General features: G+C 42.5%; 1 protein-coding gene across 3 annotated transcripts; it reads left to right on the top strand.

The window, feature by feature from the left end:
* The first annotated feature begins 1,741 nt into the window (after positions 1-1,741).
* On the top strand, positions 1,742-13,665 carry LOC143125426 (ras association domain-containing protein 7-like). Of its 3 annotated transcripts, none has more exons than XM_076286880.1 (6): positions 1,742-1,985; positions 9,977-10,281; positions 10,549-11,531; positions 12,651-12,825; positions 13,148-13,234; positions 13,396-13,665. In XM_076286880.1, the coding sequence occupies exons 2-6, from the start codon at positions 10,179-10,181 to the stop codon at positions 13,425-13,427; spliced, it is 1,380 nt and encodes a 459-aa protein (XP_076142995.1). In that variant the 5' UTR covers positions 1,742-1,985; positions 9,977-10,178; the 3' UTR covers positions 13,428-13,665. The 3 variants fall into 3 exon arrangements, with proteins under 3 accessions (XP_076142995.1, XP_076142993.1, XP_076142994.1); XM_076286878.1 differs by having other exon boundaries at positions 13,145-13,234; XM_076286879.1 differs by lacking the exon at positions 1,742-1,985 and adding an exon at positions 4,238-4,615 and having other exon boundaries at positions 13,145-13,234.
* Positions 13,666-13,930: the final 265 nt, after the last annotated feature.

Genomic DNA, 13,930 nt, shown 5'->3' with positions numbered 1-13,930 from the left:
TGATTGGCTGAAACCGAAGGGGGTTTATCTGACACGCACAACAGCGTCAAAGCATAGCATAGGCCTACTTCACTTTGTGGTGACACTGGCAGAAAAGTGAGCGTGTGTCGGTATAAGTTATCAGGGATGTCTACCAATACATAACCCTAAAAGGCCAGTGTGAAAGATTTGTAATATTCCCTTTGCCTTTCAGCATGCACATTTTGCCCCTTTTGGTGCTTTGTAGATCAGCTATGCCACCAAAGAAGAAAAGGAACATTCAAAGCTTTTTCATTATGCAGAGTCTAATAGGCAAAGTAACTAGCCATACAAACTGGCAACTGGTGACCAGGCTTTCAAATGCGGATTTTACTGTGGAAAATAGCATTAAAAGGATATTGTCACAGCTAAACCTATTGTCACAGCTAAACCTAGCTTCTGTAATCGTTCAACCAAGGTTAGGAGTCATGTTGAATAAGGGTGTGCCGCAGGACAGTCGCATAAAGCACAGCATGTCATTGACTGTTAATTGGGCTACCAATTTTGCAGTCGCAATAAACAATGGATCCGAGACATTTTCCTGTTCCTGTATTCTGTTTATGTAGGCTAATGTATTTGTGAATGTAGCCTGCACAATGCAAAGAAATAAAACATAAACTATGGTACATTTCCATAGTCATAGAAATGAACATCGCGAGACACTTATCTCATCTGCGATCTCATCCCAGAAAGATTTTCTTTGACTTTGTGTATTTGAACATTCATTTTATCTAATGACATAGCAAACATGATGAATTGAATCTACATATCCTTGCACTATGCAAAACTATTTTCCACTAGCCTAAAACCGTGAGACTGAATTGCGTTACGTTTCTCTTAAAGTGACAGGCACTCAATTAGACTTACAGACCACAAATGTGATGATATTAAAGAAAGGTTATCATTTAAATATCAATATGATGTATTCAAATTACTAAATATGTTTAGCTATTAGTAATAACAATAAAAAGTTCATATGAATTCCAAAATATGAAAACCTATGACAACCATCACTTTCTGTGTGTGTGTGGAGGGTCAATCAAATTCTATGATTGCCACTGATGTAAATGATCACACAATATTCAATATTACTGATGGCGTCAAGGTGGTGGGGGCCCCCAAACCAAATACATTTTTTTTAAATCGCAAAAGGACGACAAAAGTATCGAAAAGACGGCCAAAAGTATCGAAATCGAGATTTTTCACTTGCTATTGGTATTGAAACAATAATGTTGATATCGTGACAACAGGAGTTGGGGGTGTGTCCCCACCAAAGCTGAGACCAAACCTACGCCCTTGGGGTGTATAGAAATGCATTTGCATTTGCATGTGTTTGCTGTTAGTAAACAATTGTGTGCCTGTAGGTGACTAATCTCAGGATTTCTGCCTTGGTGTTGTTAAAACCTGGTGAATGTTAAACCTGTTGTCCATCAGAGACAATGTAGAGGTGTAATTTGTAACAGTGAATTATGGTTATCGGTGATGCTAACAGTATGTGTGTGTGAGAGAGACAGAGAGAGAGAGAGAGACGTTTAAAGACACCTTAAAAAGCTACAATGTATCAAAATCTTGCTTCTACTAAAGTTTTAAACATGTCCACTAGAGAGAGAGAGAGAGAGAGAGAGAGAGAGAGAGGGTAAAAAAAGGGAGGAGACAACCCAGCTTTTACAATGCAGCAAGGTGGAGTCATGACTGTGGAGCAGACAGGTGTGTGTTCGTGGGTCAGACAGAGAAAAGGAGAGAGAGAGAAAGAAGGGGAGAGAGAGAGAGCTTTTGCCTCAGGACATGTACTAGTAATATAGGTGGTGTGGACGCTAAGACAGGAACAGCTCTATCACCTATTCACCACTTTGACACTCAGAAATGCACCATTGAACGTGCAGGTTCACAGCTGTTAGTGTCTGAACTTTACTTTGAGTGTGCTGACGGACAACCAGGACAGAGGACACAGAACATTCATTAAAAAGGTGAGAACAGAATTCTATGGCATTACAGGGGATCAATCATTTAACTTAATCTCTCTCTCCCATGACTACACCTGTTGTGGCTTTAAAGCAGAAATTGTTCAAAGTTGTACTTCAACCTCCTCCACTGTACTATAATTTACTATGTGTGTGTGAGTGTGAGTGTGAGTGTGTGTGTGTGTGTGTGTGTGTGTGTGTGTGTGTGTGTGTGTGTGAGTGTGAGTGTGAGTGTGTGTGTGTGTGTGTGTGTGTGTGTGTGAGTGTGAGTGTGAGTGTGTGTGTGTGTGTGTGTGTGTGTGTGTGAGTGTGAGTGTGTGTGTGTGTGTGTGTGTGTATGTAGGTTTGGCTCTCATAGTCATACTGTACCATCCTCTCACACAGCAGAACTCTGTGGTCAGAATGAAGGCATGCAGAAAAAACTATATGGATTCAGTTTAGATCATGTGTTGGAAGTCTGTCTGTTTATTTTTTGTAAAAGGGGTGTCTGTAAGCTCAGGCTGTTGGCTTGTGGGCATAGTGACGTATTTATGAGCAAGTCTGTCAACTCGGGTTTTCAATATCAGGAAAATCAATGAGGAACCACAGCGTCATAAACCATGCATGACACGAGAAGTTCTTTCCTTCTGCTAAATCATTGTTTTAGAGTAGTGTTATATTGATAGCAGATAATGGTGACATTCTCAGGTGAAATTTGAGATGTATGTCTTTGAAGGTTTGACTTTTTCAAATCTCTGCCCAGCTGTTCAAACCTCATTGGCGCTCTGACATTCAGATAAGAACTCAAATGATCTAATGCGTTTTTTAAAAAAGAACCGTTAACCTCCTAATGTACTCCTTGTGTAGGTCAAAAAGTAGGTCAGATTGCTGCTCTCTCATATTGCATATTTAGAGTCAATGTATGACAGGATAATAGCTTCAAGTGTTTCACTCACAATATTACTTCATTTGAAAATGACAATATCTTTTCTGTTAAAACTTATGAAAGAATAATTGAATTTATACGTCAGACATCCTGTGTTTCTTTAACCACTCACCCTATTACCTTTTCTTGTAGAAAGGGGAATTTGCAGAGGATATGACACAGAAAGCTAGCATTGCAGATATTATCTATCTATCTATATATTTAGTATTTTCCCATGCTGATTCCATGGGTAGATAAAGAGTATTGCACAAACAAGAAATGTCAGTGGCCTTCTTAAGATGGCAAAACAGACCTCATGTTACTGGGAATGCAGAGGAATGTGAACACCTGTGAATGTAAACACGGGGGGGGGGGGGGACTCATACTCAAACATGGGGGGGGGGGCTCATACTCAAACATGTTTTCATTTGAAAACAGCACGCTTTGTATAGTTAATGTGTGACCATGGACACTGTTTAATTGGACGTACTCCAAATGAAACTAGCTTCATATCAGTGGATTTCCATGTCATGGGTAAACAATGTAGGCTATCTTTCATGTGTTTCCTCTATGTGTGTGTGTGTGTGAGTGACACTCCCCTGCGAAAGGTATGAGATGGAGGTACCTGAAACTCTGCATACCAAAACTTGCCGTTCTACTCTCCTTTTTTCTATTGTGAGCACAGAGGGGAAGTAGGAGAGAGAGAGAAAGAGAGAGAGAGAGCTCTGATTCTGTCCTCTGCACACAAAAGAGGAATGTGGCAGACTGGCTTGCGGCGGCGGGTCATTGGCTGATGGGACAGTATCAGCCTGACGCAGCTCGGCCGGTCCGGCTGAAAGCCGATACTCGTGTGAGAAGCCGTCCACTCTCTACACTGCTGGTTCTTTCCCTCCACGTCTGCAATGCACTTCCTGCTTTATCACCCAACTCAAAGCCCCTGTCTCTGGCCACTGGACAGGCAGTGACAAAAGTATTTCCAACAGGGTCAGGGGTCTGTTGAATTGTTTTAGTGTAGTTACTCACTTCAACTCAATTACCTCAGCCTAAAGCAATGGAATGTGATTCACTCCTATTCCATGAAGTTTGCTTGTTGTTTGAGGAAAGGGTTTTGATCTTTTCATCTTTAATGAGTTGACTTCAAAACAATAAATTCCCTCACAGTAATTCTTCTTGTCAACTACTTGGGGTAAAATAAGTTTTAGTGTTTGCTGTGTGCCAATAAATAATTTGTAGATTCACAGCAAGGTCATACAGTCTTGTCCTTTGGCAACAGATTCCTTCTGAACAGCACAACAACGCAACACAAGATGTGAGATCTTAGAAGTTTCTTTATTATTTGATAAAATGTGGCCCTCATAAATCTATCCTGAGGTCATACCTAGACACAGACGCAAGTACACCCGCACACACACACACACACACCAGCGTAATAGGTCTTTTTAGGTAGGGTTAGTATGTGAACCTGTTTATCCGGTTCCACATTCAAAGTCAGCAAAACACAAAGTGAATGTGTGGGTCTGTCAGTGCAAATCTCAGTTGGACTCTAAAAGTGTAGAAGCTCTTTAGAGAAGAGAAGAACTCTTCATCAGCTCACAGCAAAAGCAAGAAAGAAATTTGGCGGTCCAAGGTGTTGTTATTTCTGTTTTCATTTGGAATGGACTAAAGCAATATGCCCCACTGTCTTCAAATGAGAACATTCAAGCTCGACTTATCATATCCTCCTAGTAGGACAGTAAGTCATTGATCTTTTCTATTTTGAATAATCCAGTTTCTTCGACAAAAACACTTGGCACATGAATGATGGAAGAGGCTCCTAACTTATTTCTGAATTGTTGACATGGAAAAAGTACACAGTATGTTGTTGTTTTGATGTTTTGCAATAGCAACAGATGAACAGGAGTTGTAGTGCGATTGTTCACATCATTATATTTTTATATATTAGTGTTTTACGGTAGGCTATGGTGATGTGACTGCTGAACAATACTGCCAAGATGAAGCAGTGTGTATATATATTGTCTGATGCCTATACCAGGCAGGTGATTACTTTAGCTGAGCAGTTGTTACACACTGAGCCATTTTCATGAGGTCAGGGGCGCCTGCAGGAATTAATGCTATGGTACGCACACCCATCTGTTGAGTAGCCTGATGGTAGGCACAGTACGGACGTACACCTGCAGGCGCGCCTGCATGAGGTTACTGTAAGATGCATGCAAGGTTTTTCATGTGACATATTAAGTTCTATAACGCTATCCCTGTTTTTTGAGGGTTGAATGTAAATACTGGCATTTCAATTCAAGGAGAAACCTTAAACCCAACCTAGGAATGGCTATTCAGTGACAGGACTTTTGATATTGAGATCTGAGAAGGATACTCTGATATTTATCTGGACATCTGCAGGGTAGGACAGTTGTTTTACACTGAAGAGCAGATTAAATGGAGCTGACAAAATGCATCTGAGAAACCTCATGGCAGTATGTGCTTCATATACCGAAGAGAAGCTCACGAAACAGACAGTCCCTTTGTTGGAGATATCCCTTGCTCCTGTTTTACTATATCAGATGTGCGCATGCACACACACACACACACACACACACACACACACACACACACACACACACACACACACACACACACACACACACACACACACACACACATGATATGTATAGATATCATAGACTGAAAACAGAAGACTATGAATGGAGGGATCATGAGAAAGGAAGAGGGAGAGAGAATAGGCCAAAATCGGTCTTCATTCAGTATTGCAGCACAAAATGATTCTGAACTCTGAGGCAGCTCTTGCCCCTTATGTTGTGCAGCAGAGGGTTGCAGTCAGATACTGGTATGGTTATGTGGATGGAAGTTTACTCTTGTGAAATACCCAGTGGGTGACGACTGTAAATGTTTACCTAAGGTTAGCTATTGACACAGCTTAAAGGTATATGGTGTGCGGATGTGTTTTAAAGCAGCTGATATGTCGGTAGGTTTCAGGGATTATACAAATGATTAAAATTCCTCTTAGATGCTGTAATTCGGGCTGGTGGTGACAACAGTGTTTTCCTGTTTGTCAAAAGATATTGTATTGATAAGTGTTTTGTTCAGTAAGTCACATTTTTTATCAGGGTGTTCATTAATATGATTTCTTTGGCAAATAAGGAACAGCTTAGTCAGGGATCATATGATGCTAAATTGTGTTGAGGATTATTTAGTCAACAGAAAAATAATAATTACTTTGATTATATTAGTATTCCCACTTGCTTCACTTGTTTAAGGTATGTTGCATTTGCGTATAATAGATACAGGGGTTCTCAATGTTTTTAATTCCAAGGACCCTTTTTGGGGAGAACATTTTCCGAGGACCCCCTCATAACCGTAACAATTAAGCAAGCCTTTTATATTCTCTGAAGTTGTGACCAGGTCCACTATCCTGTGCTTTCTGGCAGGTGTGTAACTTGGTCTTTTGTACATTTTGGATTTTGCATCACTTGATGACATGGACTGACTTAAATATTTATCCACATTCATCAGCTAGCTATAGCTGACGAATAAGTCAAGCTAAGCCGCAGTGGGGGAAATGGGGTGTCAATTTGAGAACCACTGATATAAAATATGAAGAGGCAAGACATTGTTTTCCATTTCTAAAGTAGTCTATTGTTCATTGTTTGAACACACTGGTATGTGTGAATATGTGTGTGTGTGTGTGTGTTTGCACTGTGACTACCACCATAGGAATGTATATATTGGTTGATGATTGCCCCAGGCTGCTATACACACACATGTTTTTCGCAATTCCGGTACCTCATGAAGTATGTAATGTTCTGTTCAGTGAATGACAGGTGAGCTGGTGGAAGTATTTTGGCAACTCATATCAGTCTAATTACACATAATATAACCTTCTTGGAAAAACAAGTATTCCCATACAGCAGTATTGCCAGCTCATTATGTAGATGTGACTGAGGCCTTTGTATCTGGGCTCGGGAATATGGGAATGATGACAGGGTGTCACACTCATTCATTTATTTGTAGTATGTCAGCTCTCATTTAGTGGGGTGAAGTGGCCAGGACAGTCCCAGCCGTTTTTAAGGGACAATCAGAGAGCTCATGGTCAGGTCGAGAATCTGTATTAGTAATCATGGGTGTTATGCAAGCTAACATTTTGAGTGGGCACAATTTGAGTGAGCGGAGATGGAAAACAAAATAATGACATAATTGTCTTATATGTGTCATATCTAAAGACTTTAGACTTTAAAACTAAACTAAAGTCTGGGTATAGGCATGTGCCCATCTAGCTTCATGGGCACAATGCTCCTGGCAGTAATACTGGAGTACTGATAGCCTAGCAAAACAAAATATTTCACAGGGGAATTATATGTTTTGGGTGCTTCTCTGTCGCATGAGGAAATTACAGAACTGTTTACTTCCTTGGTGGAAGGAGGTCATTCTCATGTCAACCTTACAGGCAACTGGACCTGTAAGTTCACTGGTTAAACATAGTGTTAAATTACATGGTCATGAGAATCAGATGACTGACAAGAGTGTAGCCTAATTGGGGCAAATGCTAAATGAAAATTGCTTCTGTAGATGCCTTTACACAGAATGGATCTTTTGTGTCTTGTGCTGATGTAAAAGATCTTCTTGTGACAGTAGTGACCACCACATTGTAACAGATTTTAGGGACTAAAGGCTTTTCTGGTGTCTCCTTTTTTTTCTGACATCAATCAACAGGTACTATCAGGACACAGATGCATAGTATTAAGTCCAGTAACAGAGTTGGATGTTATGTTGTGTGGTGAACATACAGTAGGTAGCTATTGCTATTATAATTATGTTTCTTTGTTGTTAGTGTCTTGTGTATGTGTTTTTATTTTTTTTGCCATCTGACTTGTATTGAGTTTAGTGGTTCAAATCTTGTATAGCCTATGTCCATTGATAAGGGTGGCACAAACTCAGCTGGACAGTGTGGATGTAACAAAGAACACTAGGCCTACTGTTCTATGTCATGGTTGGTTTTGGTTTCATGGACACTGAATACTTCTGGAATGTGTGTGTTATATAGACTGACTGGATGGCTGGCTATCTATTGTGTTGCTGTAGAAAAGTAATTGGGAAAATACTAGCTATATTTTAGGAGGATTTTACCAGTTGCGTCCCATGGAAGTGTTTCAACCAGGAGGACTATGAGTGATGGTGGTTATTTCTATGAGAGGAGGCACATGCTTCATCAGAAACCTTTTAACTCTCTCCTCTGTTTCTCAGGGCTAGTCCACACGTACGAAACCGATCTTTTTTTCCTCCGTCTTCCCTGAAACCGCATCAAGAATATTTGCGTCCAAACGGATCCATCTCAACACGACTCAACACGTTACTTCATACCCCAGGCATATAGGTGGCACTGTTTCTTTACAGAAATTGACCAAAGTTTTTGCTTTACAAACAGACAGAATAGGCTATGACAAAATGGCTAGTGCAAGGAAACCAGAATTGTTTGTGTGGACTGATGGTGAACTGTCAACTGTAGTCAACTGTAAAACTAATAAACGTTATTTTACGGTTTGTGAAGGGTGCAGTCCCGTCCTTTATTTGGCTAACACAGGTAGGCCTACTAATCACCTTTACTTTCTTTGGTTGTAGGATAGTCCGTGATTCACATTAGTTTTGGCTATCACCGCAATTAGGCTACTAAACGCAAGGCTTACCCAAGTTCTAGGCTACTCTGTCGCCACATTTATAATATTGCTATAAAACCTTCGTTAGTAACAGTCAATACGTTTGCCTGCATCAAATCAAATCGCGCATTTGCATTCAGTGTGCTACCATCGACTTAACGTGAGTTCTAAGCGTCTTTGTATGCTTATATCTGATTTCACTCGACTGTGAATGCATATGTTGTAAGACATGTAAAATAAATGAATGAGACTGGCACTACGCACAAATTAATGTAGCCTAAACTTACACCGCACTTTCCTAATAACTTAAGTTCTCTCGCGTCACTGACAGTAGCTAATGCATTAAAAAACACCGGGATCAGTCCACCGGGTTCAGTCCACCAAGTCATAAGCTATCGGCGCTGCGCAGCACCAGTTGTGATATTTATCTTACGGAGTGTAATCGTAGGTAATGTCATGTATGAAAACTAGTATTGTTAGGCAATACTACAAGTGCAAGTCCAGGGCAGCTGAGGTGTGGCGATGACATCATCGATACGCAAGCAGGATGTGTGGTTTCGCTGTCTAAACGAATTCAAACGGGCTACGGTTTCAGATTTCTCCACTCTGGGACCAGGTTTCAGAAAAGTGCGGTTTCGGGCAGTGCGTTTACAGGATTCGTTTGGACGCTCGGCCAAGACGAAGCAAAACCTCTGCGTTTAACCTAAAAAGCGTCTCCGTGTGGACTGGCCCTCAGTTTAGTACAGCACAATATATCCTCTGGTCCATCTTGCCTACAGCCTAAGCCCAAACCACACACCATACCTCACTGTCGATACACTCTAGGCTTCCCCTCAGTCCTCTCCTGTTTGCTCTGTTTGCATACTGTAAAGCTACATGCACATGACACCATCTGAAAGCCTAGCCAAAAGGAATGAGGCAACAAAAAAAACACACACATTTCCTACAGTACATGTTCTCATTATCAGTGGAATACAGACAAAAACACAGCAAATAAACACCAATAATAACAATGAATTACACCAAACGACAATGCGGCCATCATATTTCTCAGAATAAGGTGGGGATCACATTGGCCAGCGGCAAGCGGCAGCGGCAAGCATAACGCTCAGCATAACGCTCAGACCATAAGTTCTGTCTCGTTCCTAAGCAACACAAACGCTTTGAAAGTTGAGCCAAGTTCAACGCTCAGCTTGTTCATCATAGCGTTACGCCAGCGCTGCCACCGTTCCGCTGCCGAACCATAGAGAACAATAGGAAACCTGCCGCTTGGCTGATGTGATCCCCATGTGGTATTGTGAACATCTGGTATTGTGGGGTTGTCATTACACATTTTGGAAGGGGTGTTCTGTCTTTTGTATACATACATGTATTTTAATACTAAAATTGGCTAAACATTTGGATGCTAAAATGTATCTTCCCCACAGCATACTACATGAACTGCCATGTGATGCCACTCCACATCATTTCCCCGTCTCTGTGACAAAGCCGTGAGGTCCAGTCTATGTCCATTGTGAGGCCCAGAAAATTACGCAACAGTGAGCCAAGGCCCAGGCACTGAAGCACACGTGCACAGTGAGGCCTATAGGTTCTACGACGGAGCTGGGTAGGTGAGGCCCACAACCAAGCATGGAGCTCAAGGTGTGGGTGGATGGCGTATTAAGGGTGGTGTGTGGCTTATCTGAAGACACCACCTGTCAACAGGTGGTCATTGCACTTGCTCAGGCCATAGGTAAGCACAGTTCCTACCCTTCAATTTATGCTTCCCACTCTTCTTTCTTCTGATTGGTCTTTCCTAGTAAATTTACAATCCTAGTGACACTGGAAGGTATGAATGAACTGCAGTGAACTCATGCCATGAGTTACTGTTTGAGTTATTTAGAATGAAGTAAAAGCTGTAAAAATAAATAAACTATCATAAACAAATGGAGTTGGCCGATCAGTAAATCAGTGTAAGTGTTTTATGGCTGAGGAATAACTTTACTGGTGTGATTGACAGGTCAGACAGGTCGGTATGTCCTGGTGCAGAAACTGCGAGAAACTGAGAGGCAGCTGCTGGCTGACGAGCGACCGCTACAGACTCTTGCCAAACTGGGTCAGCTGGGCAACGAGGTCCAGTTTATCCTCCGCCGCACTGGCCCCAGCGGCAGCGGTGGCAGCAGCAGTGACAGCAGCATTAGCAGCAGACCCCCACCCCCGCCTGACCGCACCACTTCCCTCCTGCCCCTTCCACTCCCCAAACACCCCCACTCGGAAGCCCCGACACGCAGGGAGCCCAAGAAGGCCCTCACCTTCAACCTGGGCCCCTCCAGTGCCCCGCACACAAAGCCCAAGCACTTTAAGAAGCCTCCCAGAGACTCCCCGGAGCTCCGAGGGGTGTCCCCGTCCCCGTCTCTTTCCAAGTCCCCTTCCCCCTCCCCAGTTCCTCCTCCTCCTGCCACGTCTTCCTCGCCGGCCCTCTCCTCCAAAGAGGAGCTGTTCCGGCAAGTTCTCCAGCAGCAGGCCGAGCTCCGCGCCCTGGACGAGCAGCTGGGCTCTGTGCAGCAGGAGGTGTGGACGTGGGAGCAGCTGCCCGCCACCGTCCTCCCGCCGCACTTGCTGGAGGAGCTTGACCGACTGGAGGAGGCGATGAGGCAGAACAAGGCGGAGCTCGCCCACATCGGCCACTGGGAGGTGGAGCTGGCGGCGGAGGTGGAGCGGGAGGAGGCGTTGCTCAGGGAGGCGGAGCAGCTCGGGCGGCTGCTGGGGGAGCACGCCCAGAGGCTCTCGGACAGCGACGGCCAGGTCGGGACTCTGGAGAGGGATCTCCGGGAGCTGCAGCGGGGCGGCCAGAGGAACGGACTCAGGCAGGTGGAGGTCCCGCAGGACTCCCTGGAGACGGTGCGCACAGAGCTGGAGAGGAGGCAGAGGCAGGAGGCTGAGCTGCGGACCTCGCTGAGCCACACGGACCAGGAGCTGGAGACCGCTTACAGGATGCTGCAGGTGAGGGACAACAATTCTGACCTTGGGTGTGTCCAGTGACCTCTCATGTCATGACATAAACCCTCAGTATACTATCACTCAGGAATCAAGAAAGACTCTTGCCTACTCTTGTCATCTTGTCATTTGTTGTTACTTTTGCAATAAACCGATACATACAAACATAGATACACAATTAGAATGAACACTGGTCGGCCCTTTCATTACCTTATGATGTTTATTACTAAACCTAAAAGAAACATGATGATCCTTATTTTCTTTTTTACATGCAATAATTAATATGGTAACCTAGGCTTTAATCCAATACAGTGTGACTTTCCATTTGTGCTGCTTAATTGGCCCTCTCCCAAAGCTCAATACACCACAAACAGTTGAAAGTGAACACTCAAGCTTTAAGCAAACAGTGTTTAAAGGACAGGAAGATCATTTGATGTTGCACTTACGTCACCTGTCCAAGCCAGTCGTCAGTCCACCACCACAACAAGGCACACTTAGCTCAGGCCCTGTACTGTGGTGTGTTAGCATTGTAAACAATCAGTCGTGAGTTCAGAGTTCATTAGCATGATGACTCAGTTAGCAGTGGAGAGGATGACAAAGCTAAGCATGGGTCCAAAGTAAACAGGACATCGCCCTTCATATGCCAGTGTTCTTTACCACCACTGTCATCAATGTCAGGATGAGTTAAACCATCTGTTTTACAAAGAGACTTTCATAGGAACTGTATTGTTTGGCTGCCGTGGTTGTCCATTTAACCACAGGATTTTATAGTAGTCATACTTGGATCAAAGATATGATGAAATGCCATTCATTCACACTTTCCCGGCAACAGCACGGAGCACGGAGTGTATTTCGTGATTGTTATTACATCATCCATGGGTGCTCAGTCAAGGAGTCTCTTGTGCTCTTGCATTGATTGTAATGAAAACAGAGTAGTCCAGAGAAACAAAAAAAACCACATTGTTCTCAAAGGAAAGGCTAAGCAAATATTAACACATACTTAGCTCAGCTTAACTCAGGCATACAATTAACATAAAAAGTGAGTAACAGTGTGCAAACAGTGTGTTTTATATAGGAATCTCCAGTCATAATGTCCAGTGTATTAACCTGTGTGCGCGTGTACAGGCGAAGGACCTGGAGCTGGATGAGCTGAATAAGGAGCTGAGGCAGTGTAACCTCCAGCAGTTCATCCAGCAGACAGGAGTTCCAGCCAACGCGTCCAGCCAGCAGACAGATCTACAGGCTGAGTCCGAGCTCATCAATGTCTCCCAGCTGGTGCTGGACACTGACACAGATTCAGGTACTACATTAGATTTTGCTGTTCATTAAAAGCTATGTTAACACACAGTCGGTTTGAGTTAAATATGTTCCGTCATTCATTGTATTATTATGTTCATGTGACTATGGTGAAGCCTATGATAATGAGGCACTTTCTATGACAGCAAAAAATCATGGAATAATTATGACAAGTTTCTGAATCCATCTAGTGGCCAAACAATCTTACTGCATTCTATCCGAGCAAAAAAAAACAAGTTGACTGAACAATCTGAATATAATGCATAGTACATATATGTCAAATAAGCAACCTTGTACCCCCCCCCCCCCCCCCCTTTGTTTAGAAGATTCTGGACTATTCTCCTCAGGGTCTCAAACCCCCCTCACAGCCAGAGAGATTCTGGGAGACGCACGTAGCTTAAAAAAACCATTAGGTAAGCATCTATGATGGTTGAACATACATCTGAGACACTGCTGAGAACATAAGCTCTCTCCATAATATCGATATCATACTGCAGATGTCAACTGTTTTCAAGTCTGTGATGGAGTGCTGGGCCTCAAGTCTTGACTGACAACTTTTTTTTTACCTTTTCAGTGTTGGCATCTAGGGAGTTACCATGGCGTTAATTAAGAAATTCTGTCAAACAAAAATGCTACTGCCTTCTGAAGCCATTATTATATTTCCACACATTCTGGATTTTTGTTATATGCACATATAGTAGGCTATGTATATATTATTTAATCTCACCTTAATAATCACATGTTTAAAAGACATGGATATGAATGTATTTGAAGGAAAATGTCATGATGTAAACACATTTTAATTATTTACTGAAATGAAAAAATAAAACTATATTTCTAGTAACAGACTTAATTATTATTCACACCTTACTGAGTAATAAAGCACAAGCATATTGAACATAGAATACACTTGATACACATAGAATACAAACATTCTCAATATGACCTTTCAAATACAAACTGAAAAGGCAAAAACGAGCACAAAGACGAGAACAAAGCAGTCTGCATCAAATATGGTAAGAGGTATCATATAAATAAGGCAAGTATATCTAAACATTTTTTTAGAAGGGTTGAGTAACCAACATCCTTCCGGTTTCTCTAGGTATAAC

Source organism: Alosa pseudoharengus, unplaced genomic scaffold (genome assembly GCF_046254945.1).
Source record: "Alosa pseudoharengus isolate Yale_2024_CS ecotype anadromous, Long Island Sound unplaced genomic scaffold, YU_APseudo_1.1 YU_APseudo_1.1_scf_16, whole genome shotgun sequence".
NCBI classification, from domain to species: domain Eukaryota; kingdom Metazoa; phylum Chordata; class Actinopteri; order Clupeiformes; family Clupeidae; genus Alosa; species Alosa pseudoharengus.
This window is presented reverse-complemented; position numbering and strand designations above follow the sequence as displayed.

Excerpts from the sequence above, each read along its gene's own strand:
- LOC143125426 (XM_076286878.1), top strand. The coding sequence starts at position 10,179 with ATGGAGCTCAAGGTGTGGGTGGATGGCGTATTAAGGGTGGTGTGTGGC. Across the intron at positions 12,826-13,144 it reads GGACACTGACACAGATTCAG|AAGATTCTGGACTATTCTCC; the intron begins GTACTACATTAG and ends CCCTTTGTTTAG. Across the intron at positions 13,235-13,395 it reads TAGCTTAAAAAAACCATTAG|TGTTGGCATCTAGGGAGTTA; the intron begins GTAAGCATCTAT and ends TTACCTTTTCAG.